The sequence below is a fragment of the Anomalospiza imberbis genome, chromosome 2, assembly GCF_031753505.1.
Source record: "Anomalospiza imberbis isolate Cuckoo-Finch-1a 21T00152 chromosome 2, ASM3175350v1, whole genome shotgun sequence".
Lineage (NCBI taxonomy): Eukaryota > Metazoa > Chordata > Aves > Passeriformes > Viduidae > Anomalospiza > Anomalospiza imberbis.
The window spans coordinates 107,633,591-107,659,481 of NC_089682.1; the positions used below are offsets into that span (position 1 = coordinate 107,633,591).

At 41.7% G+C, this 25,891-nt stretch overlaps 1 protein-coding gene and 1 long non-coding RNA gene across 3 annotated transcripts in view; both read right to left on the reverse strand.

The window, feature by feature from the left end:
• Positions 1 to 25,891, reverse strand: part of LOC137469593 (uncharacterized) — a 43,466-nt gene that overhangs the window by 3,034 nt on the left and 14,541 nt on the right. The gene's annotated exons all lie outside the window — the stretch shown is intronic.
• SLC15A1 (solute carrier family 15 member 1) overlaps positions 1 to 25,891 on the reverse strand; it is a 36,004-nt gene that overhangs the window by 2,012 nt on the left and 8,101 nt on the right. Inside the window, exons 1-21 of one of the 2 annotated variants that reach the window (XM_068182478.1) lie at positions 24,336 to 24,449; positions 21,361 to 21,383; positions 18,382 to 18,466; positions 18,157 to 18,298; positions 15,341 to 15,460; positions 15,082 to 15,181; positions 14,753 to 14,843; positions 12,772 to 12,855; positions 11,588 to 11,670; positions 9,009 to 9,095; positions 7,962 to 8,051; positions 6,674 to 6,718; positions 6,544 to 6,573; positions 6,334 to 6,422; positions 5,055 to 5,136; positions 4,172 to 4,297; positions 2,707 to 2,856; positions 2,244 to 2,293; positions 1,500 to 1,610; positions 1,259 to 1,352; positions 674 to 820 (exon numbers count right to left, since the gene is read on the reverse strand). In XM_068182478.1, coding sequence (XP_068038579.1) covers positions 674 to 820; positions 1,259 to 1,352; positions 1,500 to 1,610; positions 2,244 to 2,293; positions 2,707 to 2,856; positions 4,172 to 4,297; positions 5,055 to 5,136; positions 6,334 to 6,422; positions 6,544 to 6,573; positions 6,674 to 6,718; positions 7,962 to 8,051; positions 9,009 to 9,095; positions 11,588 to 11,670; positions 12,772 to 12,855; positions 14,753 to 14,843; positions 15,082 to 15,181; positions 15,341 to 15,460; positions 18,157 to 18,298; positions 18,382 to 18,466; positions 21,361 to 21,383; positions 24,336 to 24,339 — 1,833 coding nt within the window. In that variant the 5' untranslated portion in view covers positions 24,340 to 24,449. Of the gene's footprint in view, positions 1 to 673; positions 821 to 1,258; positions 1,353 to 1,499; positions 1,611 to 2,243; positions 2,294 to 2,706; positions 2,857 to 4,171; positions 4,298 to 5,054; positions 5,137 to 6,333; positions 6,423 to 6,543; positions 6,574 to 6,673; positions 6,719 to 7,961; positions 8,052 to 9,008; positions 9,096 to 11,587; positions 11,671 to 12,771; positions 12,856 to 14,752; positions 14,844 to 15,081; positions 15,182 to 15,340; positions 15,461 to 18,156; positions 18,299 to 18,381; positions 18,467 to 21,360; positions 21,384 to 24,335; positions 24,450 to 25,891 lie in introns of those variants that run through there. The other variant, XM_068182477.1, reaches the window with a different exon arrangement.

The following is a 25,891-nucleotide window of genomic DNA, read 5'->3' on the forward strand; positions in this document are numbered from 1 at the left end:
GCTAGAGAGCTAAACAGGTCTGGAGAAGGCTTTGAGGAGGAAGAGACCATTATCACACTAACTTTTACATATGCACACTGAGCAACTAACAGGTACACAGGTGTAATTTTACATCTCAGGAACACGTGGCACACATGACATGAAGAAGTTGAGTGGATCACCTAGCAAATCACACCTTACAACATTTCCATCACTGCAGTTTCTGGATTCAGAATTAAGAGAAATACACACAGCTAATAAACTGGAGTCAGAAGACAAAGGAATTAAAAGTGCATAACTAAACACTAATAAAAGGCTAACAAAAAGGCTGTATGGAGTATGCTGGTGTGGAGATGAAGTGCCACTAATTCCTCATTTTATATTTGAGAGCTCTCCAGTTTGGTTTTATTGCATCAGTACACTTGCACTTATTTTCAAGGGATAGTCACATATGAGAAGGAAATTTAAGGACTGGTAGTCAAGTCTTCAAATTATATAATTTAGCATATCTTCATGTAAAACACCAAATGCTTGGCTAAACAGGGCCAACTTGCTTGAGGCTATACAATCCTTCTAGGAGCTGTGAGGGACATAGGGATCAAAGCAGCAGCACAGAAACACCACTTAAAAACAATACATCATGTAAGATCTTAACTTGCACCAAGATTCTTAACTCAGGAAGAAGAATACCTACCTGTGAGTATGAAAATTCCAGCCCAGTGACAGAGTACAGTACTTCTGCACATGTAAGAAGAAAATATTGAGGGATCTGCCAAGCCATATGGACTGTATTTGGTGCAATATCTTCAAAGTGTGTAATGATAAGTTTGTTTCCAACACACTGGAAATTAAAATAGCATGTTAGGAACAGTAATAATGAGTGTGCACATTTAAGGCATTCTAAGCAGTTCTATAATAATATAGAAAGTTCAGAGTAAATAACAAATATTGCACATGAAGCACTGCATACCTATAAAGTACAGCTTTTTTACAGCAGACTTCATGCAAATCTGTAGTGTCTAAGAGGGCTAAAGGTTTAAGGCCATGAGTGGTGATCATGAATTCTTGCATTATGCTATTATCATAACCATCATTATTTTTATACTTAATAGTGCCTTTGTGTCCTGTTTAGGATACCAGAATTCTACCGTGTATGCTTAATGACAAGAGCAAATTAAAGGATTAAAGACAAGAGGAATAATTCTACAAGTGTTTTTTTAATTAAAGTATCAACATGGGAAGGAATTCTATATTGTCCATCCAACAAGTGGCAACTCACATCATCAAGTGAAATGGTATAGGCACCACCATATCCAAATTCCTTTGAATCAACTCTACAAGTGTTAGGCATTGAAGCACTAATGGTATATGACCTGAAAAAGAAAAAAAAACGAAACCTCACAGTTCAGACTATGAGTGTAATCAATTGTATGCATCACATATTTTAAAAAAGCCCTGTGCCCTTTTCCAAAGGACAAGTATATCTAAGAGATTAAATTAGGATAAAAGAAAATGCTTACCAGCCTGGATTTGGAACAGTGCTGTAATTACTGACAGAAAGAGGATGCAGTTCTCCAAAAGCCATGTCTCCCATAGTAACATTGACAGTAAAATTGGAATTGTTTATGAACCTTTAAAATGGAAGAGTGATTAAATATTACACAAAACATGCAGAAGTCAAAGAATACAGGTTTTACTTTTAATTATATATTGGTAGCACAACAAGTATAAAGTCTTCCTATTTAATGCTTTTTTTTTTTTTTTTAATCAATTAACATTTTGGAAAGAACTCTAAATCTCCTAGAAATGTAACTAATACAAAAAGCCAATTAGACCCCCATCAGCCCACTGCCTTAGGAGAACATCAAAAGCGAGCCGCTACTACAACCAGTAGGTAATGCATCTGCAAGTAGAAGAAAAGCAGAGAGGGGAGAGGTAGAAAGATACCTCTTATCCAAGATTAAAAATGAGGTATAGATTTGTAATCCATGCCACTTGTCCAATAAAAACATCTAGGCAATGGAATGAAGCATATACTTCCAATTTTAGCTAAATTACACCCAAAGCAGATGTGCAAGATAACTTAAGTGAATCATGACTCAGACATTATCCCATTCCCTAAAACATCAAGGGACATGTCCAGCAAAGGGTGAGTTCCTACAGTACAGAAAACTTTACTTCAACAAGAAGAGGCTACCCAAAGACCCAAGATTGAAGAGACAGCCACACTACTGTCAAAATTTAGACACAAAAAACCCCTCTACCTGACGAGACTTTTTCCATTTGCTGGTTTTGATGTGATATTGTCCTCTATCTGGTGGAAGAGACCATTATCAAAATATGTTGTTGGCATCAGGGAACAGCTTAAACATGCACTATTACAGAGCAGTGGGAATTAACAGAGGCTTCAAAGCAAGATTCCAGACCTTCCTGTTTAGGTTCCTACTAGCACACACATCTACTAAAAAACACTGTATGACCACACACCTAAGTTTTGGTGAAAGCGTAGTTGTCAAGGTACATAAGAAATTGGTAATTTTTTTTTTAAAGGACATCCTGGTGTGCTCTCTGCAGCTTACCAGTCTTACTGGTACAGCAGAGACAAGGAGAGACAGAAAATAAGTCAAAGGACAAAAGCTATCCAGAGCTTGTCTTCTCAGCTTCACACACTCCACATAGATAGTTGTCAAACCATTTATTTATATCTTAAGAAATAAGCAGACTTACCAAATTAGAATTGATGCCTGTTGTACTCCATTTAAATGGCAAAGTGTAGCGTTGTCCCTCTTGCAGCTTCAAAGGCTTAGTTTCATTTTGATTTGCAGAAATTATGTGTAATGATTGCAGTTTAGAAGTCTCAAATGTCATGTAGCCAGTCTACAAAGACAAATTGCCACAGACTTCTGTGCAACTGCATGTTTGTCTACACATTTGAGGGAATGTTATGGACTCTGGGGAGGGTCAGAAGTTTACACATGTTACTTCTGAAGTGCCAGAGATCATGAACATCCCCTAACTTTCATTTTTTATTTGTTTTTTACATCAAGCATTAATTCCATTTGATCATTCTTTTTTGTTAGTTTAATTTGTTACACAAGCTTCAAAGTTACATGAACTTCCCACAAACATTATGGAATAGCTGTTATATTTTCCTATTTCTTGCTCCAGATAAATCAGGCTTACCATAACCACCGAGTAAAATTCTATTTAGCCACAGAGGCAGAACTAGCATAAGATGTGATGCAGTATTTTCCAAAAAGCAGAAATGACATGTTTTAAATATTCAAAACACATTTAATCAACATAAAATACTTAAACCCTTATTAAACATGTTAGTGCTACACTAAAATAGGCTGTTTGTTTTATAGGATTATCAAAAGCACTTTATAATCCTCATCTGGATGATAAAGTGTCTGTAATAGGGAATTGAGCATTCTACACCTTTCATTTTCAGGTATGTACCATAGTTACATCAATTCCCTGTCAGTATACAGTTTGGGTGCCCTTATCTTCTCCTCACAAGTCTGTTTCCTTGTGAGGCATATTTGGAGGAGGTTGGAGTAAGATCTCTCCTCTTCAAGGGAAACAGAACTGCGGGCTATCAGAGAACACACTTTGTAAGATCCCTTATCAAAAACATCCATCAGAGCCACCACATTTTGCTGTCAATAGAACTACCAACGCTGTGCTGTATTAGAACCTGAAAAAGTTATTTGGCAGCAAAACGTGAAGCTTAATGTGTGGTGTGGTCACAGAAGAAGCTCCCTGTTCAGGTAAGTCATTCCTCACAGTAATAGCAGCAACTCACTAGAGCTGAATGCACATTTACTGCAGGAAGGGGCTACTTTTAGGAATTGGAACCATTTCAACAAGAGTGAGATTTTCATCAATTCCAAGTCACTTAATTTTATGAAAATTTATTGGAAGAAAAACTACTCTAGTCAGAACAAAGTAGTAATACTTCAAATATTAACATAGTTACTATTTCTTCAATCACTGTGTTTTCACTATAATTCTTTCCACAATACAAAAAAAAAAAAAAAAGAAAAAATAATTAAAATTATTAGAGTAACAAAGACCTAGAAAATAATCAATTTTGAACCATTAGTTAAGAATGCCTCTGACTTACTCCATTTTTTTTTCTTAATTAATTTTAATTATCTTTTAATATTCCACATCTGCCCTTACTTACCTCCTTATTAGGTGCTACATCCACACTCTGAAGTTGAGGCTGGAACTGAACTGTTGCAGGAACAGCACCCAGATTTATTAATTTAATTTGAGCTTGCCCAGCTGCAGGGAAAACTGGATAGCTTTTCTATAGGACAGAAAAAAAAAGTAAAATCAGTGTCCTAAGTCACATGGAAAAATTACTATAATTACTGTAATCTTTATTATGTCATGTTGAAGATTAGCATTTGCCTGCTGATCTGTGATTGTCTGACAGAGGAGACTTGAACCAGGTTTTGTTACTAATCTCACAAGTTGCTTCAGGAAAGAAGTCTCTCATCCACAGCAGACACCTCTAGACAGCTGTTCAGATGTTGGGATCCAATGGATTGCCAAGCAGAGGTGTTGCCAACATCCCAGCTACAGGGGAAAGAGTCACTGGGTTCAGGCATGGCACCTCCCTTTGGGGCAAGGAAGGTTAAGGGAGATAAATCCTTCCTTCAACAAGTGTCATCTTTGCTCCTGCTGTGATGATGCTTCCCAGACTGTCACACTTCACCTCCAGTCTAAATAGCAGAAAAGGTCAAACATACAAAGCAGCCCTCTGGTAGGCCAAGCAAGTGTCTGGTTTTCAGCTTTTAGTCTCAGTTTAAAGACTGGGGTTGCCTTTAATGCGTGATTTGTATTAACTGCAATGTGATGTTTTGCAGAATGGTGTTTGTTGCTAGTTAATTTTACTGTGCTAACCACAGTATTGCAATATATCTCCCCTCCCTCTAGTTCTATGCTTATATGATTTGCTCCAAATTTAGGAGTCTTAGTTCATTTTCCCCTTAAACACACCTTTTTTTCCTGAATTAACAGCTAAATATTAATAGTAAATACTCGAATGTGGCTGAACTTACATCTATTTGCACTTGCACAAGGGCAGCAGCAACAAAAGCCATAGAGCCGAGGAACATCCCCACCGTCATCTTCTTCAGGGGCCTGGTACAACAAAAGACACGTGAGATTTAAGAGAAGTGCCAATTCAAAGCTTCAGCTGTTTGTTTTTTCTTTCCACTCTGGGAAACTCAAATGGCCACGACTAGCACATTATCACCATTTGAAGGGCTGAAGTTATTGCATAAAGTGTTCTGCTAAGCTGCTAAATTCTGCTAAGCTCTCAATTCATAGTTACACTATCAGGAAATACATCTTTCCTGCAGCATCTTAATAACCTGTTACTCTGCATCTGCTGGGCTCAAACATTGACTGACCATGATTATTAGGTTCCTGAAAAAATCTGGCTTTATAGGAAGAAAAACCCTATCCAATACAGTTGTTAGCTGTAAAACAAGAAAGAGACAAGAAGATATGCCTTTTAAAAAGGAGTAACAACTTGTCTCCATATTGCTACGTTTAAATAAGATGAACAAAAATGGTCAGGGAAATTTGTTGAATTAGGAGACATCTACTGGCATGCAGTTAAGCTGTAAGGATAGATTTAGCGTATATATGTCATTTGTGGCATCATTTATCCAATGCAGAATATCTACAAATGAATGACAGTGTTCCCAGCACAGCAGACACCCTAGATTTTTAACAGCTATATGAAAAAACAGAACTGCACCTTAGCTCTCTGAAAATTGTTTGAAGAACTGTGTTCTTTTCTGCCTCTGCAAGCACTCTTGCAACTGCTAGCCACTTCCTTACCAACATTGAAAAATAATGTATAATACCTCCAAAGCTCCATCTAGAAGGATTCAGTAAGCCAGACTCCCAGCTGAGACTGGAGAGCAAATGTCTTGTGTTGCTTTTTAGCCCAAAACATGACAAATGCCAAGGATGTATGTTGTATTTCTACTTCCTGTTTTTCAGGAGGGAGAGGGGGTAGACATAGGGGATATAGAAAACAATCAAGATCATCTCTCCCGCAATCAAAAGATTTTGTCCTTGACTGAAAAACATTGTTACTCTTCTCTTAGATTCTCCTCTTCTAATATGTGATGTCTCTACATATCATTTGCAGTATTCTTCTTTTTTTAAATATTTTAATTTCTTTAAAATATTAAACCTTTTTAAATACACTTCACTTTCATCCTTAGCTGAATGCTTGCTCTTGTTACATTAGGGCTGGAAGAGCCAGTTAAAGAAACCACTAAAACGAGCCTCTGTTGAAGTCAGATAATTACATCAACTTACGTAAAATTCAGCTTGCATTTCTTGATTAAAGGATAAACCAAAGAATCTACAAGTGGGACCATTATGACAATCAGGATTGGATTCACAATCTGGAGAAGATGAACATGAGAAAAAAATTAAGTATTTTTCAAAGCGCTTTTTATAAGTAAGGGCAATATGTACCTAATCTTTCATAAGCACTTGAAATTGGCAGATAGAAAATTAACGTACCTGCATTTGGTCTGGTTGAATTTGAAAACCCTGGTGAAGAAAACAAGAAATGGTTTTTAATGTTGTGACAACACATTAAATGGATCTGAAAAGTGTTAATTAAAGAAAAAAGGAATAAAAAGTAACCTACAAAATCCCCATTCATTGCTGTGGCTTGCAGTGTCCATCTTGACCCCTTAATAAGAGAAGAAAAAAATTAGATGTTACAGTAAATCAATGTTCTAAAGTTCCTTTTGAATTGTTTTCATAAGTGAAGTGTTGGAAAAAACATGCAATACAACCAAAAGTAAAGCTGGCTTGCTATGGGAGTATTCTTAGTCTGCAATGTAAACCTTTGAACAATGTGTGTCTCGTGGCCCATTCCACTTCATTTACTTGTTTTGTGAAATACAGCAGAAAATAACTTGGCTGCAGAAATCAGCTGTAGAGAGGGCAGGACCATCCTGTGCAGGGCACTGCTGTGTGCTGGGCACAGGAGACACCCAGAGGCCCGTGTGCCACGGGCCTGAGCCCGAGCAACTCACACGTCCCACTCATCACACTTCCATCACACAGCCCAGAGCCAGAGGACAAGCCAGGGCTTGACCTGCCTGGAGCCTTCTGCCCCAGAAACCTGCCTGTAGCTGGGACAAGCAGGGCAGACTTTAGGCCTGAGCCCAGGATGAGACAAGAACGCTACCGCTGCATCTGTGACAAGATCCTTCAGCCACCCACGACACAGCACTGCCCAAGATATTACCCGTGGAATGAGCTTTGAGCTCTGAATTTCATAGCAGAGCTGCCTAATTGTAACAGGTCACACTGACAGCTACAGCTCACAGGCACTGGACTGAAGCACTAGGATACGAGGAGTCTGGACCAAACTTCCTCCCATCTGACTTGGATAAGGCTTTCAACCCCTGGTTCTCTCAAGCATCTTCCTAAATTCATACTTCAGTGCTTAACTGTGAATGATGCTTTTGTGAGTCTTGAGCACCCAGTCCACCAAGTGAATGGGAATTGCAGGCTTATACTTCTGCTTGAAGATGTAAGGTATTTATAACAGGGTGTGAGTGATTAAGCAAACTGGCATCCAGATAATTTAAACCCTGGTTCTCCAGCTCATTTACACAAGGACCCTAAATTTCATCTGACAATTGATAATTGAAGAAACATTAGCACTAAGAAAGCTTTAAATTACTGTTTCATCCCCTGAGTCCCAGGCTGATACAAGATTTGGAGAGGCCTCAGTCATTGAATCTGCCCTGGGTATACTCAGATAAACTGAGATTGCCTCTGGCTGCAGATCATCTTGTACTGACATGACTCAGTGACTACCCTTTTGCAATAAAACCAGGATAAAGAATTTGTTTTTCCACACTCCCATAGAGACTGACATGGTACAGCTCTAGTTACCAAGCCAAACCATTTCTACTTACCTGCTGGTCAAAAACTGCCCAGAACATGGGAAGAGGGATGTAAAGGAAAAGCACCTTCAACACCATCTTTATCTGAGCAATCAGTCGTTTCTGCAGAAAATAAAAATTACATAAGAGGAATTGGTTTAAAAAAGGAAGGAAAAAAAAAAGAGAGAGAGACAGTTTCAGACTGCTATTCACATCACAGCAACAGCTAAAGACTCATCATATAATGTTTACCCACATATTCAACTTTTCATATTGTGGCTACATCTGATGATTTCTATTAAAACAGTACAAAGTCTGCTTGTGTGTGGGAAGGGCTGCTGGTTAAAGGTTTAAAGGTGACTGATACCAGAGAGACTTGGGCCTCTTTGCATTTACACTGATGGCAGCATGAGATTCAGCACTTAGTGAAGTGGGCATTTGAACAATAGGCAACTGAGGAATTTCACCTAAGAATAAAGCAAACAAAAGGAAAATAAAGGTGGCAGGCTAAGGTTTATGCTGCCATTGGCAACAGGGCAGAGAGGATAGTAGGCAAGAGACAAGTTGGGAACTGTGGGATACAAGGCTTTGAGAGTCATGATAAGAAATTGTACTGAGGCTGGAGGGGATGCAGTGTTTACCCACTTAAACTGAAATTCCAAAGCATAATTCTGATGTTTCATACCAAGACAAGTATTATGGCCCTGTGCATTAACCATGACAGGCAGCATCATTTCCCTTTTCCCCTCTGCAGCCATGAGATACAGGAAATAGAGAAGGAAAGATAATGCTTGCTATTTTCCTAACCAAAAAACTTAAATGTTTGTATTTGTTTGGCAAGGGAAAGTCTTTTTTTCATCTCCCTTGAATTTCCCTGGACAGCCTATGATTACACAGAGCATTGAGTCACACAGCTCTACTTTCTCCCCTCAGGAGCTGAGGAGATAACCTGCCATGCCAGGAGAGCACTGAGGTTCAGCAAAACTATTTGTCCAGTGCACGAGGCAATGGATCAGAGCAGACAGAGAGAAGCTGAGGGTCAGCAGTTGTCACAGCACAGGAGGCTTCCCCAGTACTTACATCATACTTCTCACTTGCCCAGTCCAGCCAGTGCTCTCTCTTGGGGAACTCCTTGCTGCGATGCTGAAACCTGTTTTTGATGGCAAACTGAGGAGAGACAGAATTATGTTTAATGGCACTACAAATATTTAAAACTATAAACTGTTTTGTCACTAGAGATGAGGCTCCTGGCTTCTTGCATTAAGAGGGTGCTAAAGGTGACTTGACTTCTGTTAAGCCCATCATCTAGGGGAATGCTGTTTTTAAGGCCTCACACTGCATAACCAGCCCAGCGTGCACTTGAGGTCAGGTGGACCAAACAGCTCCGAGCAGTCACTCTCAATGTGGGTTGCTGTGAGGAGCTGGAAGATCTGCCTTCTTCTGACCTACTTACGTACAACAGTAAATAGGGTAGTGTCATGTGCACAGGTTTTCAGAGCTGAATGGCTGTAGGAGAGAAGCTCCTATGACAAGCTCCATCTTATAGGTATGTCTCACACCTTGACATTGAATATACACAAATATAGTCCCAAAGAACTCCTAAGATTTTCTGCATGGAATAATATATGGCCAAGCTGGGCCTTAGTAGCAGAGCTCTAAGAAATGGCCAAAGTTACCTACAGAGATTTGGTTTTGACACTGCTTACAAGACAGGCAATAGGCTGAGCTGTATAAAGCTGGAAGATCTGTAGGGGGTGTGTTGATTTGGCATGGCCTGACTTTTAGTAGTGGGGGAGTGCTACAGCTTCCACCATGTCTGACGGAACCAATCTCTGATGGCTTTGAAGATGGACACACTGCTGGCCCAGTTTGAGAGGCTGGTAATGCCTCTGTGATGACATATTTAAGAAGAAAAAGCAGGGCATGTGCAGTTTTTTCCCTAGAAGTGGGGAAGCACCATGTTGGCACTGCCCACAGTAATACAAGCGGCTCGGTGTGGACCCTGCCTAACCCCCCCTAACTAACTGCCTTGCGAGTGAAAAGGGCAGGGGCCATGGCAGCAGCTTCTCCTTCCCAGCTCCCCTCATGAAGAGAGACATTAAATAGCACCAGCGCTGCTGCAGCTGCCAGTACATGCACAATGGCGGCGGGACCGCCCGGCCGACAGCAGAAGCATGACAAGTGATTCCCCAACGCAGAACCTAGACGAGATCAACTTCTCTGTGCTGCAGGATCCTGCATCGATCTTTGAATCATTGCAACTTGTTGACAATGGTACCTACAAGCAACAGTTTTTCTTCTAGTCAGAGAAGGAAGTGAGGACATGAGGCAAAACAACATGGCAGCACCAGGGTCAGTGGAGAAGAAAGAGGGGGAGGAAGTGCTTCAAGCATCGGAGCTGAGGTTCCTCTGCAAGCCGTGGCGAGGACTATGGTAAAACAAACTGTCCCCTTGTCATGCGTGAAGTCCACGGCGGGTGCAGAGATCCACTCTCAGCCCATGGGGAAGGTGCTTACACGGGAGCAGGTGAATGTTAGAGAAGAATGTTAGCAGGTGAGTGTGGTCCAGTAGGAGAGCTGAAAAGAGAGAGAGTGCCCCTGCTCCCAGAGATAGAAACAGCCCTTGCTTCCAAACTAGAACAGACTATCCTTAAATACTGCACCCCGTGGACGAGTGACCCATTCCACAACAATTTTGGGATGACTGTTTGCCTGTGGGAGGGACCCCACAACATAGCAGAAAAAAAGATTCCTCTCTCTGAGCAAACAGAAAAAGACCTCAAATGATTAACTGACCAAGACCCCCACACTGTCTTCCTGCGCTGTTGATGAGAAGGAGGGAGCGGCTGGGAGGGAAAAACATGTTTTAAAAGCTTATTTTTGCTTCTCATTGTCCTCCTCTGACTCTGTTGATCGTAAAATTATTTTATACCTTTATATTTGAACCTGTTTGGCCCTTGGAGTGTTTTTTTTCCCCAGTTCTTGTCTCAACTCATGAGCCCTTCTTTGATCTTTTTCCCTCTCCTTTGCCCAACTGTAGCAAAAAAAAGCTAAGCAAACTACTCTCATGGGTGCCTGGCATTTGGCCAATGTCCAACCACAGCAATGGAAAATGAAGAAACTTGTACATGAATAAATGTGATCTCAAAGTTGAGGCACTGCAAAGTTGGGACATATGGTGCTATTCATGTAGATTCCACTCTTTTCCTTGCAGGATCACCCTGATGTGCAGCCTCCTGAATTTCCTTAACGCAGTGGGGATCAATGAAGCTCTGCATTGTAAATAATATTCTTTTAATAAGTAATAAGTTTTTGCTGATAAGATGCACTAGTAGTGCTGCTCTTGACTCAGCTCAAGACACGTTTGTCTCTTTCTGCATAAAGGTGCACAAATGCAGAAGGAATGGTTCCCTAAAGTTGGGATAAGTTTTTACATAACACTGACACCTTATTTTGTTTCCTATGTGTATAAATCCACACATAAATCAAGATATGCATAAAAAGACACCCTAAATGTGGAGGTGTCAGTAAGAAGCCTTTTGTAATAAAGCAAAAAAATTCAGAGACTTTCCTCATATTAAGACAATTCTGATTTAGGCACATTCATAGAACAGTTTTAGGAACTGCTGCCAGGGATTGAAGAATGTAAGCAATACTTACTCCAACACATTTGGAAACTTCAAGCATTACATTTCCTTGTGGTTTAGCTTTCTTGTACATTTTGCTTCCAATTACGAACACAACTACAGTATGCAAACAGAAATCAAAGGCAACTCAGGATTAAATAAAAATAGCAGCAAATAATTTGGTACAGAAACTGTAAGTCAAGGAGTTAATCAGGGTGGGAATAAGCCTCCCAAGAAGCAATGCAATTGCCTATTCACATGCTATCATACAGTAAAACAAATCAAATTAATACCAGCAGATTGCTTCTATTCAAGACAAAAACCTGAATCTGGAAAATCTTACAGTAAGTGCTCAGTGGGAGGTTTGCTCAACTGAGGTCAAAACAAGGGCAATTAGGACCTTGACTCTGGTCTTGCTGTAGGGGCTCCTTTTCAGGAGCTCAGGATGCTGCAGCTCACATCATGGAGGGACACACAAGGCTCTGCCTGAACTGCAGGACTGGCCAAGGTGTCCTCTGCTCCCAGGCACATTGCTCAGCCTCATCATCCCACACGCAGGGCAAGACGCAGGCAAACCCCCACAGCTGGCATCCAGCCTGGGCTGGCCTCACGGGCAAGGCAAGGTCACTGGTAGCCAGGTGGGCTCCCAGTCAGTTCCATGAAGGACAAGGAGCATGGGGGAGGCTGTAGTACATAATGGCAGCCCCAGTTTCTTGGTCAGCAGTAAGGCTCAGGGAGTGACCTGTAGCACAGCTGGTAAAAATGCAGGTGTTTGAGAAATAGTGACATATCAAATATGGGATGTCTCCAGCGCAGGGACAATTACCTCACACCGTTTATAATCCTAGACAAGAGATAATGTCCAAACTACACATTTTCTGAGAGTTCTTACTCTACAGTCAAAAGATCTATTTGTACACACCAGTAATCCAAGAAACACAGGCAGTAATTTACATAATATACAGAATTCAAAGATATATTCAGGCCTTACCCCCACCCCATCTGACTCTCCAGGTAAATCAGACTCTTCTATGAAAGTGAGTACTTCAGATTAATCCCACTCACCTCCACACCCAGGAAAAAATTTAAGTCAAAAACCACAGAAATTATCAGGTAATGGTAGAGGTGAATACCAGAGGGTTTCTATCACACTTTCATTATTCTGAGATTGTTATCATCTAATTACCAAGGCAACAGGATGGCAAGAGATTCACCTACCCAAGGCAATAGCCATGAGGACAGCAGGCACTCCAAAAGCGAGCGGGTAACATTCCTGTTTGGTATGAATGCCACACTCTGAAGCTGAAGTAAAAATAACATCAAATAAAAGTCAAATACAAACATCAGCAATGCTGATGTTTTCCATATGGTTTCTGTTCTTTGAATTCACTGAAAACTCACAGGGGAACAACAAACCAGTCTACCGACATCCTCAGAATGGAGGATCAGTATCCAACTTATCTTTCATTATTGGAAAGTGCATTTATGTATCACAGAACAGTTGTGATTGGAAGGGACCTCTGGGCATCATCCAGGCCAAGTGCCCTGTTCAGCTAGGGCTACCTGGAAGCAATTGTCTAGGACTGTGTCCAGATGGCTTTTGAGCATTTCCACAGATGGAGACTCCACAACCTCTCTGGGCAGCCTGTGCCAATTCTTGATCATCCTCAGTGTGAAAAAGCATTTTCTGATGTTCAGAGGGAGCCTCCTGTATTTCAGTTTGTGTCCATTGCCACTTGACCTGACACTGGGTATCACTGAGGAAAGCCTGGTTCTGTCCTCTTCATTTCCCATTGGGTATTTTTATACTTTGCTAAAATGCTCCCTTTGCCTTCTCTTCTCCAGGATGTACAGCCTAATGCTTCTCAGGATCTCCTCACATCAAATGTCCCCTTTGCCTTATGTTATCCAGACCAAACAGTCTAATGCCTCTCAGGATCTCCTCACAGGAAATTTACATCTAGTTTTACACTGAGACATATGAAGAATTACACTAGAAGGGTCAAAAACATGTCTTAGTGAGAAAAAACTAGATTACAAAAGTTTTGGGCTAAGTTCATAAACAAAGATTCTAGTGATGTAAGTGTAGCTTGTTGAAACAAAATCACAATCACCAGCCCCCTTCCCTCCTTGGCATTACTCACAGATTTGACTCTGACTTCAGCAGTATAAAATAAAAGAACCATCCTTCTTCTAAGAGGAGAATTAGAGAGTATGATTTGGAAAAAAATGTTAGCTTGCAGATACTTAATGTCTTGATTTAGTTGTATTAGTCTTCTGGTCAAACCTTTCCAGGTTGAAACAGGTTGTCATTTCCCTCAGCTCAATTTGTCATTTTTTTCCATGGAATTTTTCACCCTGTATCAGCAAGGAAGTAATCTACATGCAATGCCTTATGCATCTCTACTTCCTTTATTGGAAAAGGATAGAATTTGCATTGAGCAAACATCTAAAACTCTTCTACAGAGTCTTTTCCAGTCGAGAAATCCAAAAGCCAGAAGTTCAGCCCGGTGCTTTTGGGTTATTCAAGAATTCACATGCTGTTTCCTTGCTTTTGAGAAACTTCTGAAACTGCTGAAACTGCAGCTTCTGAAACTGCTGGCAAGTGCATCCATACAGCACCATGTATGTGCAAGCTTGCCACAGAAATTAATATGTATATAGGTTAGCAAATTGCTGGGTTTTGTTTAGGAAGATGCTATTCTTCACAAGCAAAAGAGAAAAAAACTTTCTTAGTTAACAATATGAAAAATTATTTACTTTGTCACATGGGTTAATATATTCCTACATGCAGAGATGCTTCTGTACTGAGCATGGGCATGTTTCCAGAGAAGTCTCTCTCTCCCCTTCCTTTCCCAGGAAGCAATACAATTCTTTCTAGTGTGATAGTTTTAAAGGTATTGGATGACGTGACACATTTGTACCTTAGTGGAATTAAAATGTGCATTAGATATACAAGCTGTTAGCTCCAGCATGTCTTCTCAGATCTAGTACTTCTGTCCTAAAGGCAATGAAGGTTTTCAACTGGCTTATTTTTTGAGAGTACCTCATCTCTGAGAAGCTGGATGACAAACTGAAGAATATTTGCTAGATAAGTCCAGTGTGTCAGAGAATAGAACTTTAATTTAAACCAGACTGGACTGCAATCCAACATGCCTTTTCTGGTGTTTAACAATTGCCAATAAACATGTGACCTTACCTCTGATAGTTGGAGTGACTAAAGTAGATAAGAGACTTCCAGCATTAATGGACAAATAAAAGAGAGAGAAGAAGGTACTTCTTTGCTTTTCCTACAGTAGAAACAGAAAGATGTTTAGAAAGGCTTAGCCACACTGATGAGCCTAGATCAAAAAATCAGTGCCTCTGTTTTCAAAGTTCAAGACAAATAATTAACTATCCCCTTCTTCAGCTCCTCAGGAAAACCCTACAGTAATGCACCTATCTAAACACGTATATTATTAGAGTACTAAAATAGTCAAACATTAGTTAGAGTATCTGTATGACTGAAAATCTAAAAGACATTGTTACCTGATCATCTTCAAACTGATCTCCACCAAATGCTGACACACACGGTTTGATCCCACCAGTACCCAAGGCAATAAGGATCAAGCCAACTATGGACAGAGCACTGGAACAAAGGAGAAAAGAAAAAAAAAATCATTTTGTGTTAGTTCTTACAGCATACATAATAGACTGGTTGACAGACAGTTGAAATTCAAGTAACATAAACTTAAGTTGTCCCATCTTTCACCTGCCTGGGACAAAAAATGTGTTCAAGGCAACTCACATGTTCACTGCTATAGTATCAGGAGTGCCATCGTGGTTGTGATCCGTCAGGTCATTTATGGAGCCAACAGACAGCACTGCCTGCCCAATCGCATAGACAATGGACAGGTAGAGAATGGTCCTGTTATCAAGAGAGGAGATACATTTTCTTAGATATGTTAACACACTTACACACAGATAATTCCACAGCTAATGCAGACTTCTGCTTGCTTTAAAGATTCCTGGTAATGAAAAAAACTAACAGATACAGTAAGTTATGGACTGAACTTATCAGAAGCTACTATAAAAATCTGACCACATACCACTGCCACAGTACTTCTATTCTTTTTATTATTATTATTCGAGGTAGCCTTTCATTAATTAAGGTATGACAACAAATGGATTCTCTAGGTATAACTAGGTCACAATATCTTCAGTGGTTGCCTTTTTAACGATCAACTCAAGAATGCTATTTTCATATTTTTTATATGCTGAAGATCAAATGGACTACCCTGCAAAACTAAAATCTGCAATTTACACTGATATAAGTATCATTAAACATTCACTATGTTATTTTATATTTTAGTTGCAGGAGTAAAGAAAAAAGAAAAATCAAAAATCTGCTTCAAACATGGAAATTCCCCTGAAATATTGTTGTGAACAGCAACTCTATACACCCACTCTCTTCACTGTAAGTGTACCAACATTTTTACACTCAGATCTGAGAGAGAGCAGCACCGAAGAGTGCAGGCTGCAGGCTTTCAGCCTGAGTACCTTGGCCAGGAGGTGCCTAGGATGATAGTACTGCATAATCACCAGCCCCCCTATCCTGGCTTTAGGCTCCAATCCTCTTTTCTGTAAGTAAAACCATGTTCCATTTTAACTTTGTTGGACCTTAAGTACGTGGCTGAAGTTAAACCCATGTTTGCTTGTGTCCTTGGGTGGGCCTCCATTCAATAGGCACAGGCACAGGTCTTAAGTTTGGAGGTAAATCAGGACAAAAAAAAAGCAATGATGTGAAAATATTTAAAACCCTGTTTTCAGGAGTAGTCGCAAGCCAAATGCAAGGCAGGAGAATGAAGGACAATGCTCAAAGACCAAGAACAATCCAACTATTTGACATAGGCAAGAGAGCCTCACAGCAAACTTGGAGCAGTGCCCTGACACAAGAGGGACATTGACCAAGTTCCCATTACTTTAAAACAAGGTTTCTCTGACTTAAAATTGACCTCACCTGTAGTGTAGTAAAAAAAAAAAAAAATCTATAAAGCAGGGCAACAAGGAGTCTGCTGTTTAGTGGTATTTAATAGATACAGTTGAATGGGTTGTTTTTTTTAATAGCACTCCCATAAAGTTACTTTATTTACCAGCAACCTGGGAAAAAGTTTCCAATTAAAGTTAAACCTGAGCTGATCAGGAGTGAAACTTCTGAGTTTTATTTGTGAGGCTTATAAACCTACTGCAAAGACTTACATAATTGCCACTGCATTGATAGCACACAATTTTAAAAATAACTGATTTCTGTACTGTTTTCCCCAAGAAATTCACATCCAACGATATGCGAGCAGGTCGCATCACATTTCTTGACTTTGTACATTGCACAAAGTACATGGACTTTAGAAGATTGGAATCTCTCCTTTAAGAGTGCTTAACAGTGCTTAGGTAACCTCCTCTTCCTCTTGTCATCATAGATTTTTAAAAATTCTTGTTTAAGCCTTCCTCATCACATCTTGCTGCATTTTAGGGTGTTAAAGCCTACTGGTATATCCTAAAGCATGTTTTCTCTTGTTTAAGCCATCCTAACAAGCTCCTGTTAAAGGTCTGGGCCTTTCAGTTGTGGCACTAGCATATCCATGTACCAAAGGAGAAGAGATGCAAGGTCTGCAAAGCTTCATCTTGATAAAACATGAAAAACCCAAAATAAATTTAAAAAACAAACCACATAATCTAGACAAGCAAGTGCACAATATATTTAGGCTGCAATCTGTAAGACATCCAGCTAGTTGCAGTGAGTTTGCACTGCTCAGAGCAGCTGCACAGAACACTCAGGGCCATGGTTGCAGCCCTGGGCTCCCAGGGGCTGTCCCTACAGCGGAAGAAGACAGTGCAGCTGACTGCACAGCACATCTCTAATCTCTGGGAGACCTTTGGCAAGTCCACTTACATTCATGGCTCATAACCCTCCATAAAATCTTTACTGTGCTTTTTCTCAGGCAAAGTAAACACTTTTAGAATCAAAACATCAGGAAATGAGAGGGAGATAAAGCTGCTGGAAATAACCAGGTAACATTTCAAAGCACTTCAGTGGTAGTATCCTGACCAACTAGCCTGCAGCTAAAGACACAAAAGACATAATCTAGAGAAAAAAATGCTACTTAGTAAGACCCCTCACTGATCTGTCAATTCTGAAATCACATGGTATTTTAAAACTTATTCTAAGGCCCAGTTAACACCAGACAACACAGTAGTTCACTATTTCATTGGCCACTTGCAACAAGTAGATAGACTATCCTATGTCATTATAATCCCCAGTATCTATTTTCACAGCTTGGTGAATACTGTCCACAGCTTACATTTTTGTCCAGGTGAGAGGAAAAACATGCAGCATGCTCAGAAAGCAGGTTACCACCCTTAACCAACTAGCAGAAGTGGAACATTTGTTAACTCAGTGCAGTTTCAAGTCTGAGCTGAATCAATGAAAACCTCAAACTATCCTGGAGTAGTCAACACCAGCTCTGAAGCTGTTGTTCACAGCTGCAGTTTTAGGTGATGATGTAAGTAACACTGGTTTCAGGTGAGCTTTCAAGATCTTTGACTGTTTTCTGAGGAAACACTCACTTAAACTTTCCCAGCCAAGAGTCCGCAATGATTGCTCCAAGGATCGGCGTCAAGTAACACAGAGCAACAAATGTGTGGTAGATGGCAGTGGCAAAGTTGTCTTCCCAGTGTAGGAAACGTGTGAAATACAGAGTGAGCACAGCTGTAGGAAGAACAACAAAACAACAGGTTACAAACCCAAGTCAGGCCTGGGTAATGCTCAGCACAAGGAGACAAGGGACGTACCTTTCATGCCATAGTAGGAGAACCGCTCGCAGAACTCATTGATGACGATGAAGAAAATGCTCAAAGGGAAGCCAAAGCAGAGCATCTGGAGGCAATAGACAATGTGAGCTCAGAGCTGTGCAGCCCAGACTAACACTCTTCACTGCGAGTGGGTAGGTACTCAGGGTCTGGAGGCTGTACAGGCTTCTGTGGGATGATACTAGTTTACCTGAACCAAGAGTCAGTTGTCACTTTCGTCTTTTGGTCCCCAGAGGTCTGCACACTTTTCATCTGCCCTTTGCAAGAGACCTTTAGCAATACTAGAAATGACCTACAAGTGTTGCACTATGCACATTTGAGTTCTCCAGCACCTAACCCTTACAGCAATCATCACTGGTATCTAAAAATATGTAAAAAGCTAATGGTTTTGGAAAAACAAAAAATCAAAACCCAAGGCCAACCAAAAATGCACAACACTAAACCCCCCTGCAGTACACCAGTTAGAAGCCCAGGGCTGTTTTTAAGCACCTGTAATTAAAACAAATAAACATTTAAACTTTTAATTCAAGCAAATCCCTCAGGAAAACTTCTCATCCTTAAAAATACTTTACTTGACAAAGAATCCTTCATTTCTTCAGACCTGATAACAGAACAGACTTTATTCCTAACCTAAACTGGCATGGCTTTGGCTGCCAGGTTCACTGAGCCTTCATCTGCTGCAACAGGCATGTCCATGGTCATCATCATGCAGTTCTTGCCATTGAGACAATGGTTAAAAAGCATACGTCAGGTAGAAATCTGATATGCTCATCAGAACTGCAACTTTAATTTCTGATCACCTACTTGTCTCTGTGGAGTGGGTGAATGTCAGATAGAATTTCTATTAAAATTAGTGGGGATGCAATTTAAATATAATCCTACCTTTTATTTTTTTTTTTATGGGTTTAATCCTGTAAGTAGCAAAGAATCAGATTTTAAAGATGTTCCAGAATATTCCAGAGGCACAACAGTTCTTCTCCATGCTCAAGTTTAATTTAAAAATTACATTGTTTGGATTGCAAATGTTTAGGAATTCAACTAATCCTTATTTTCTGTGAAACAGGAAGAAGTTAACTTTGCAGATCAAAAGGAAAAATCAGACAGGGAAATTATGCCCGACACCAGAAAATTGGAGAGCCACTATCTCCAGCAAAGTCTCAACAAACAGCACAACACAACACTTGGGTGCTACAACAGGCTTTTTTTGGGAATCCTGCAAAAGAAATGAAAATAAGAAAGTGGCAGGAACATTGTTGACTGATCTGACACAGTCGTGAGGATGCCTGAGCAGCGTTGACCTTCGTTGTTTGCAGAACCAAGTACATACTGCATATCCTACCCATGGTTTGATGAGCAGGCTTCACAGCAAGAACCCAATCTCAGCAGAAGCAAGGGCCAGGTGGGACTCCTCTAGCTTTAGAGCACACAGATTTTGAGCCCTAAATATAAACTTGTCACTCTTGATTTATCACATCCTCCATGGGCAGAAAGAGTTGTCTCCAAAGGAAGGCTATTCACGTGTATCCCAAAATTAGATAAAATTCACTTGAGGTTGCCCATTTCCTTCAGCTGAAGGCAGCAGGAGGTTTAGACAACTACTCCCGGCTTGGACACAGGTGTCGGTGGGCTGGAGTTCACACAGAAGAATGCTTTGTGCCCCATCCAGACAGCATTCCCCTAAGCCATGCAAATGGTCACGGGATGGAGAGTCGCACACTGACGTTTTGGTTCAGCACATGTTAAGTTGGTTACTGAAACAGTAGCCCAGGCTGCGTGACTTGTAATTGGGAATAGCCCAGGTGGAGAGGAGGGGAGGGAATGTCTGTTCCTGAAGCAGAACAAAGACCTCCCCATGTCTTTTCTTGCCTACAGAGGAAAAGAAAGACGGAGCAGTCCTGGCCCAGGAACAGGTGGGATCCATCTCCACCTGAATTTCACAAAACCTCACTAAAATCTTTTGACTACTTGGGGCTCTCACAAACCTCTCCAATGTTCTGCCATCACCCTACGCAAGACCTTATTCTTTAGGAGGGTGTTATGTGCTGGTCTGGGGAGGTCATGGTCCGAGAAGGCTAGATTTTTGTTTCAAGCCACCACTGCTTTTGTGCCTGGTGGAGCTGTCCTGCATTCCCATGCTGGCACAGCAGCCACTGGTGAGTTTTTAAGTGGCTTCCCCCAGAACTGGAGAGAGTCTGCATGTCACAGCTGGACATGAGCATGGACAGGGGCATGCAAGAGAAAGCTACTGGGTCTTTCCCAGGTGACAGGCCTTATGTTTTTCCAAGATGCTACAAGCAAGAGACTATGCAATTAATCTTTGCTAATATATGATGTGTACTTGTCCTTGTTTTGCACTGTACTGTCCTCTGTTACAGTATTCATGTGCCCATACACACATCTACTAAAACCTTTTCTGTTGTTACCCTCATTGGTCAGGAAGCACCAGATCCACCACCAAAAGAGGTAACCTGAAGGTTATGTTTTATAATGCCCTCTGTAACCTCGCTCTGCCCTGGGGATGCCACCATCCTGCTGCACAGCTTTGTCTTTGTCTGCTGAGGAAAAGTCTGTGCAGTAAAATCTTGCAAGATAAGAAATGCAAAGGCAGAGTTAGGGTTGCTGAGACACATGTCATTAACAGTTCAAAGATTCACGAGCAGTGGATGATAACTCAGCTGCGAGAAGGATGGGCTCCAGGGACCCATCTCATCCCTACCAACATGTGCTCAGTCAGCAAGGGCTCTTTAAACATTTTATCAGGGTGTTGAGCAAATTAATGCTTAGCTAGAATTTAATAAGTTACTAGGCTGCTTTTGCACATTTGCCAGTAAGTCTTTATTGTATACATTTAGTGTATGTTTATAGGGTGATTTTTATTTTGGGCTCTGCTAACATTACCAAAACAATGTAAACCAAAGAGAATCAGCAGAGCAGCTCTTTATCAGAGAAAACAATACTTACCGACTTGCCAGTAGTTTTTCCACCTGGGGAGGGAAAAAACCAAAATATAAGTTAATGGCAACTAATGAGTAATACTCTCTTAAAACCAATGGAAGATTCAAAAAAGGTTCAACTCTAAATACATATTGAAATATAAACACAGTACTGGTCAGGTAGGTTTTCAGTTTATTAAAGGGAGACTTTTCGTAGTTATTAGGCAAAACTTCACTTGATAGCCTTTGGTTTTTCAGAGTGTGCATAAACTCATACACTCCCAGGAAAAGCTCAAAAGGACTGACGAGTCAAAGCATCCCATGGCTGCTTACCACACATCATTCAAGGTGGTGGTAGACCAGCCACTCACAGATGATGAGTCCTGTTACAACTCACTCTTGGGGATGTTACCTTAAAGGCAAGTCAAGATTAAAGAACAGACTGAAGATGCCCTGCCAGGGATGGAGATCAAGTCCTGAAAAGGGACTTACAGAGGACTGAATATAAAGCCCCAGCTGAGTGATCCACTTTAGCAGGCATTCCCATAACCTAAATCCTTAACCTGGGAAGACCTGAAAGAACAGGGGGTCCCATTGAGGGCAGCAAGAGCAGACAGCTGCTCCATGTGCTGCCAGGGGTAGAGGACCTGCCAAGAGCAGCTGGAAGTGACTTCAGGGCTGCAAGCACTCCTGCAGGGCTTCCTCAGCTCAGGAGACAGGCTTGAAGGTTGAGCTTTCACTGTGTCAGATAAAGGCCCTGTGCCCACATGGTGGATGCCAACATTTTACATAAAACCACATAAGCAAGCTCATTATCAGTAAGATAAGACCAAGTACAAGACATGAACTTTGAAATCCCTGCTTGTAAATCAAGTCTGTCCATAATATATTTTATAATACATAAGAAAAGTATGTTCGTGAAAATCATTATTTAGTCCATAGTCCACAACAGATGAAAACAGCTGACAGCAACACTATAATGTTTGACACAATATTAAATCAAGTAAATCTTCAAAAATCACTGAAATAGATTATTCCAATTCTTTCCTTCACTGCTGTGGACAAGTACCTTCGCAACAGAGACAGTAGTACTGTACAGGTGATTCAAGAATATATTTTCCTAGAGAGCAAGCCACATTCTGAAAGTGCTAACACACCCAGATCAGGACACATGTGGCTACACGAGTTACTAAAGTTATTGGCAATGTCCCTTCCACAAGCCACTAGAGAAGATACACTGAAGGATACCAAGGTGTCAGCAATAGCCCATCTTCATATCAACTCCTTGGTTATTTCCACTTGTTGGCCTTTTCAGCACATGTGCCTCACACTGCCAGTTTTTTATAACATGCACAGAGATAAACAGTTTGGGCAGCTCACTTCCATCTCTTAGCTAAGCCTTGGGAGAAAATATTTAGGATCTGTTTTTTTTTTGTTGGTTTGGGGTTTTTTCTGCTTTCCTGATGGCAAAAGTATCACCTCTGCAAGAAACCTTACCCAGAGAACATCACAGAGGCATTTTTTTTCAGACAACATGATCTAACTTCAATGTTTAAGAGACACAATTATTTATAAACATTTTGACTTTACCCCTCTATTCTCATTTTGCAGAAAGAGTTGGGGAAACTCCAGATAGCATTAAAGCCAACCTTTCAACACAGGCACCTAAACTCAGGATTCCACTGTCAGGGAGCTTTAGGCCTACAAAGCACAGAGCACCCACCATTTTCAGTGATAAATCTCAAGTTTGCTAGTGGCATGTTGGAACAGTCCCTCTATGGGGCAACCTTCAGCCTCTCATATTTTTTCCCCACAAAGAATGACCCACAGAACTGCTCATTATCACAATACCAAAATACCAAAGAGCTCCACATTTTTCAATATAAAGCTGTAAGCACCTTGCTACTCCAGAAAACACCCACACAGAAACCATCCAAGCAAATCTATAAAGCAACAAGCCTGATAGCAAATGGGCAGACCCAGCTGCATCCCATTTCCTTCTCTTCTCTCCATTTTCCTGGTTGTCTGCCCAAGCCAGCAGACCCCTGGCAGCACCATTGACACATCCTGCCTGCTCTTTACTACAGTTTCTTGTCCCCAGGACAACAGATTTGCTTGCTGAAGATGCAAAGGCACTTTCTTGGGTTGGTTTTTTTTTTGTTTGTTTGGGTTTTTTTTTGTTTGGGTTTTTTTTTTGTTTTTTTTTTTTTTGTTTTTTTTTTTTGTTTTTTTTTTTTTTTTCTTTCTTTTGGAGGTAGAGGGTAGGCATTTCAGGTTCCTTCCCTGAGTGAGACAAGGTTTCTCCAGCCCAGGAACTGCTTGCTATGAGAGACACCTATGTACTCAGACACTGCAGGACCAAAAGTCCAATGAAAGGCAATGGAGAGATACATCACAAAAGTCGGTTTTGTACCTCAACCACTCAGTGGTCCAGTTTAAACAGGATTTAAACGGCATTTTTTGAAATGGGTTCTGTCCTTATCTGAATCTTCCAGCTATGTATCTATGTATTTAAAAAACACTAGGTCAACCGTAGGCAAACACTCTCAATGAAAAAGCATTATTTAACATTTGCAAGGGACACCACATTTAACTTGTGCTCAGATCTCAAGCTCCATATGCCTTAGAAGTGTAGTGTAGGATAAACCTTACCGGCCAGGGGCTCAGCTCTCAGAGCTTACAGAGACCGAGGCACCATCTCTCGGCTGTCACTCGGGTTTCAAGGCAAGGTCGTATAAACCAGGATACAGCGTTACCAGAGGGAGAGCTGCCCCGGCGGGAGAGTAGAGACCCAAAAGTAGCCGGGGACTTCCTCAGACCGACACCGAGCAGCAGAGGCAGCTCTGGGCGGGCGAGACCCTTGGCCACGCTGTGAGCTCGCAGCCCGGCACGATCACCCGGCTCGGAGGGATGCTCGCCCCGGGGCGGCATCCCTCCCGCGGGCCGGGCACCGCCACCCCGCCACCCGCTCCGGGCTGCCCCATCCCGCACCGCCACACCTACCCATGTCGCCGGCGCGGTCCGAGTGCTCGGGGCTGAAAGTCGGGAGGAAGGTAGGGAAAGAGGGAAGCAAGGTGCCGGGGGCAGCCGGGCTTTAAGGGCGGCGGCGGGGCCCCGCCTGGCCCCGGGCGCTGCGGGGCGGCGCCGCGCAGGTGTCGGGGCGGGGAGCGGGTCGCTGTGGCCGGGGAGCCATCCCGGGGCTCACCTGAACTCGCCATCGGCCCCGGCTGCCCGAGCCCCAGCCGCCCGCTGCCCTTACGGCTGCCAAACGAGGGCTGCCACCTGCTGCTCGGGGCTTGCTTCGCTCTCCGGCCGTCGGGAAGCGCCGAGACAGTGCCGTCAGCTGAACCGAACGCCGTGCAGTGCTGCCAGCTCCACGATGTCCTTTTGATGTCAGCGGCGTGAGGGAAAACTTAGCAAGCAAGTAAGTGAAATACACGCTGTGTGGAGAACAGCTTTCTGCCTCGCTCCATTCTCTCGAGCCAAGGAAACAGTTGTCCTGAACTACTGCTACCACTGGTTTCTAATGATCTCTGACCTGTGGCTCCCATGGACTGATGCTTCTGAGAAGTTGTTCAGAGATGTGGATGAATCCCTGGAAGTGTTCAAGGCCAGGCTGGATGGGGCTATGAGCAACCTGGTCTAGGGGAAAATGTTCCTGCCCAAAGCAGGGCATTGGAACTAGAAGAACCTCAAGTTCTTCCAACCCAAACCATCCTGTGAGTCTATGTTTCTATGACCTACTTTGCTCATCTCTTGGTTAGTCCACAGCACACGTCTGTCCTGTGTGCCATTTGTGCCACAAGCCACAGGGAAAGCTGGGGGAATGCACATCAGTACAAGACGATGTACATTTCACGCACGCGCTGTACTGAGCCATATACGTGAAATAAATGGATGAGAGATTTAGCATGAGCAGGAGAGCCAGAGTGTGAAGCCGACAAGAAGAATAGCTAGGGGAAGCTATGTGTTACTAAGATCTGAATGAACTCAGAATGCAGAAACAGTAAAACATTAGCAGACATTAGCAAAAAAAAGAGTTTTCTGAAAGAAGAATGAGCTCTTCCTTTGAGGCTTGAAAATACAGTGGCGTGCTCTAGTTTATGCAACCAATCCAATAGCATTTTCTATGGCATGCACTTAATAATTACCTGGTTGCTGAACAGGTTCATTTTGTCTTGGGTACAAATCAAACAAGCATTGCAATGCATTGCAATTTGGAATATCTACAGTCAGCACTTCAACTGTTAAAGGCTGCTCTGATTTGTGATACAGAGCTACAGCTGAACCTGGATTTCTTAAATTGTATCTATATGGGGGTAATCTACTCAGAGGAGTTCTAGCTTCTTAGCAGTTACCTGTACCCTTAACTGTAAAAATTTGTGAATAAATTCTTAAGATAAAACATGAGTAGGTGGTTATAGCTATATTTATAGCAAGTTCTCCAGTAAGAAACATAAATCTTGCTGTATAAGCTCCACTGACACAGCTGATGCTAGTCATGTATCACTTCTCAGTGGGATATACATATATAGCCACACAGCACAGGCAGTGTTGCA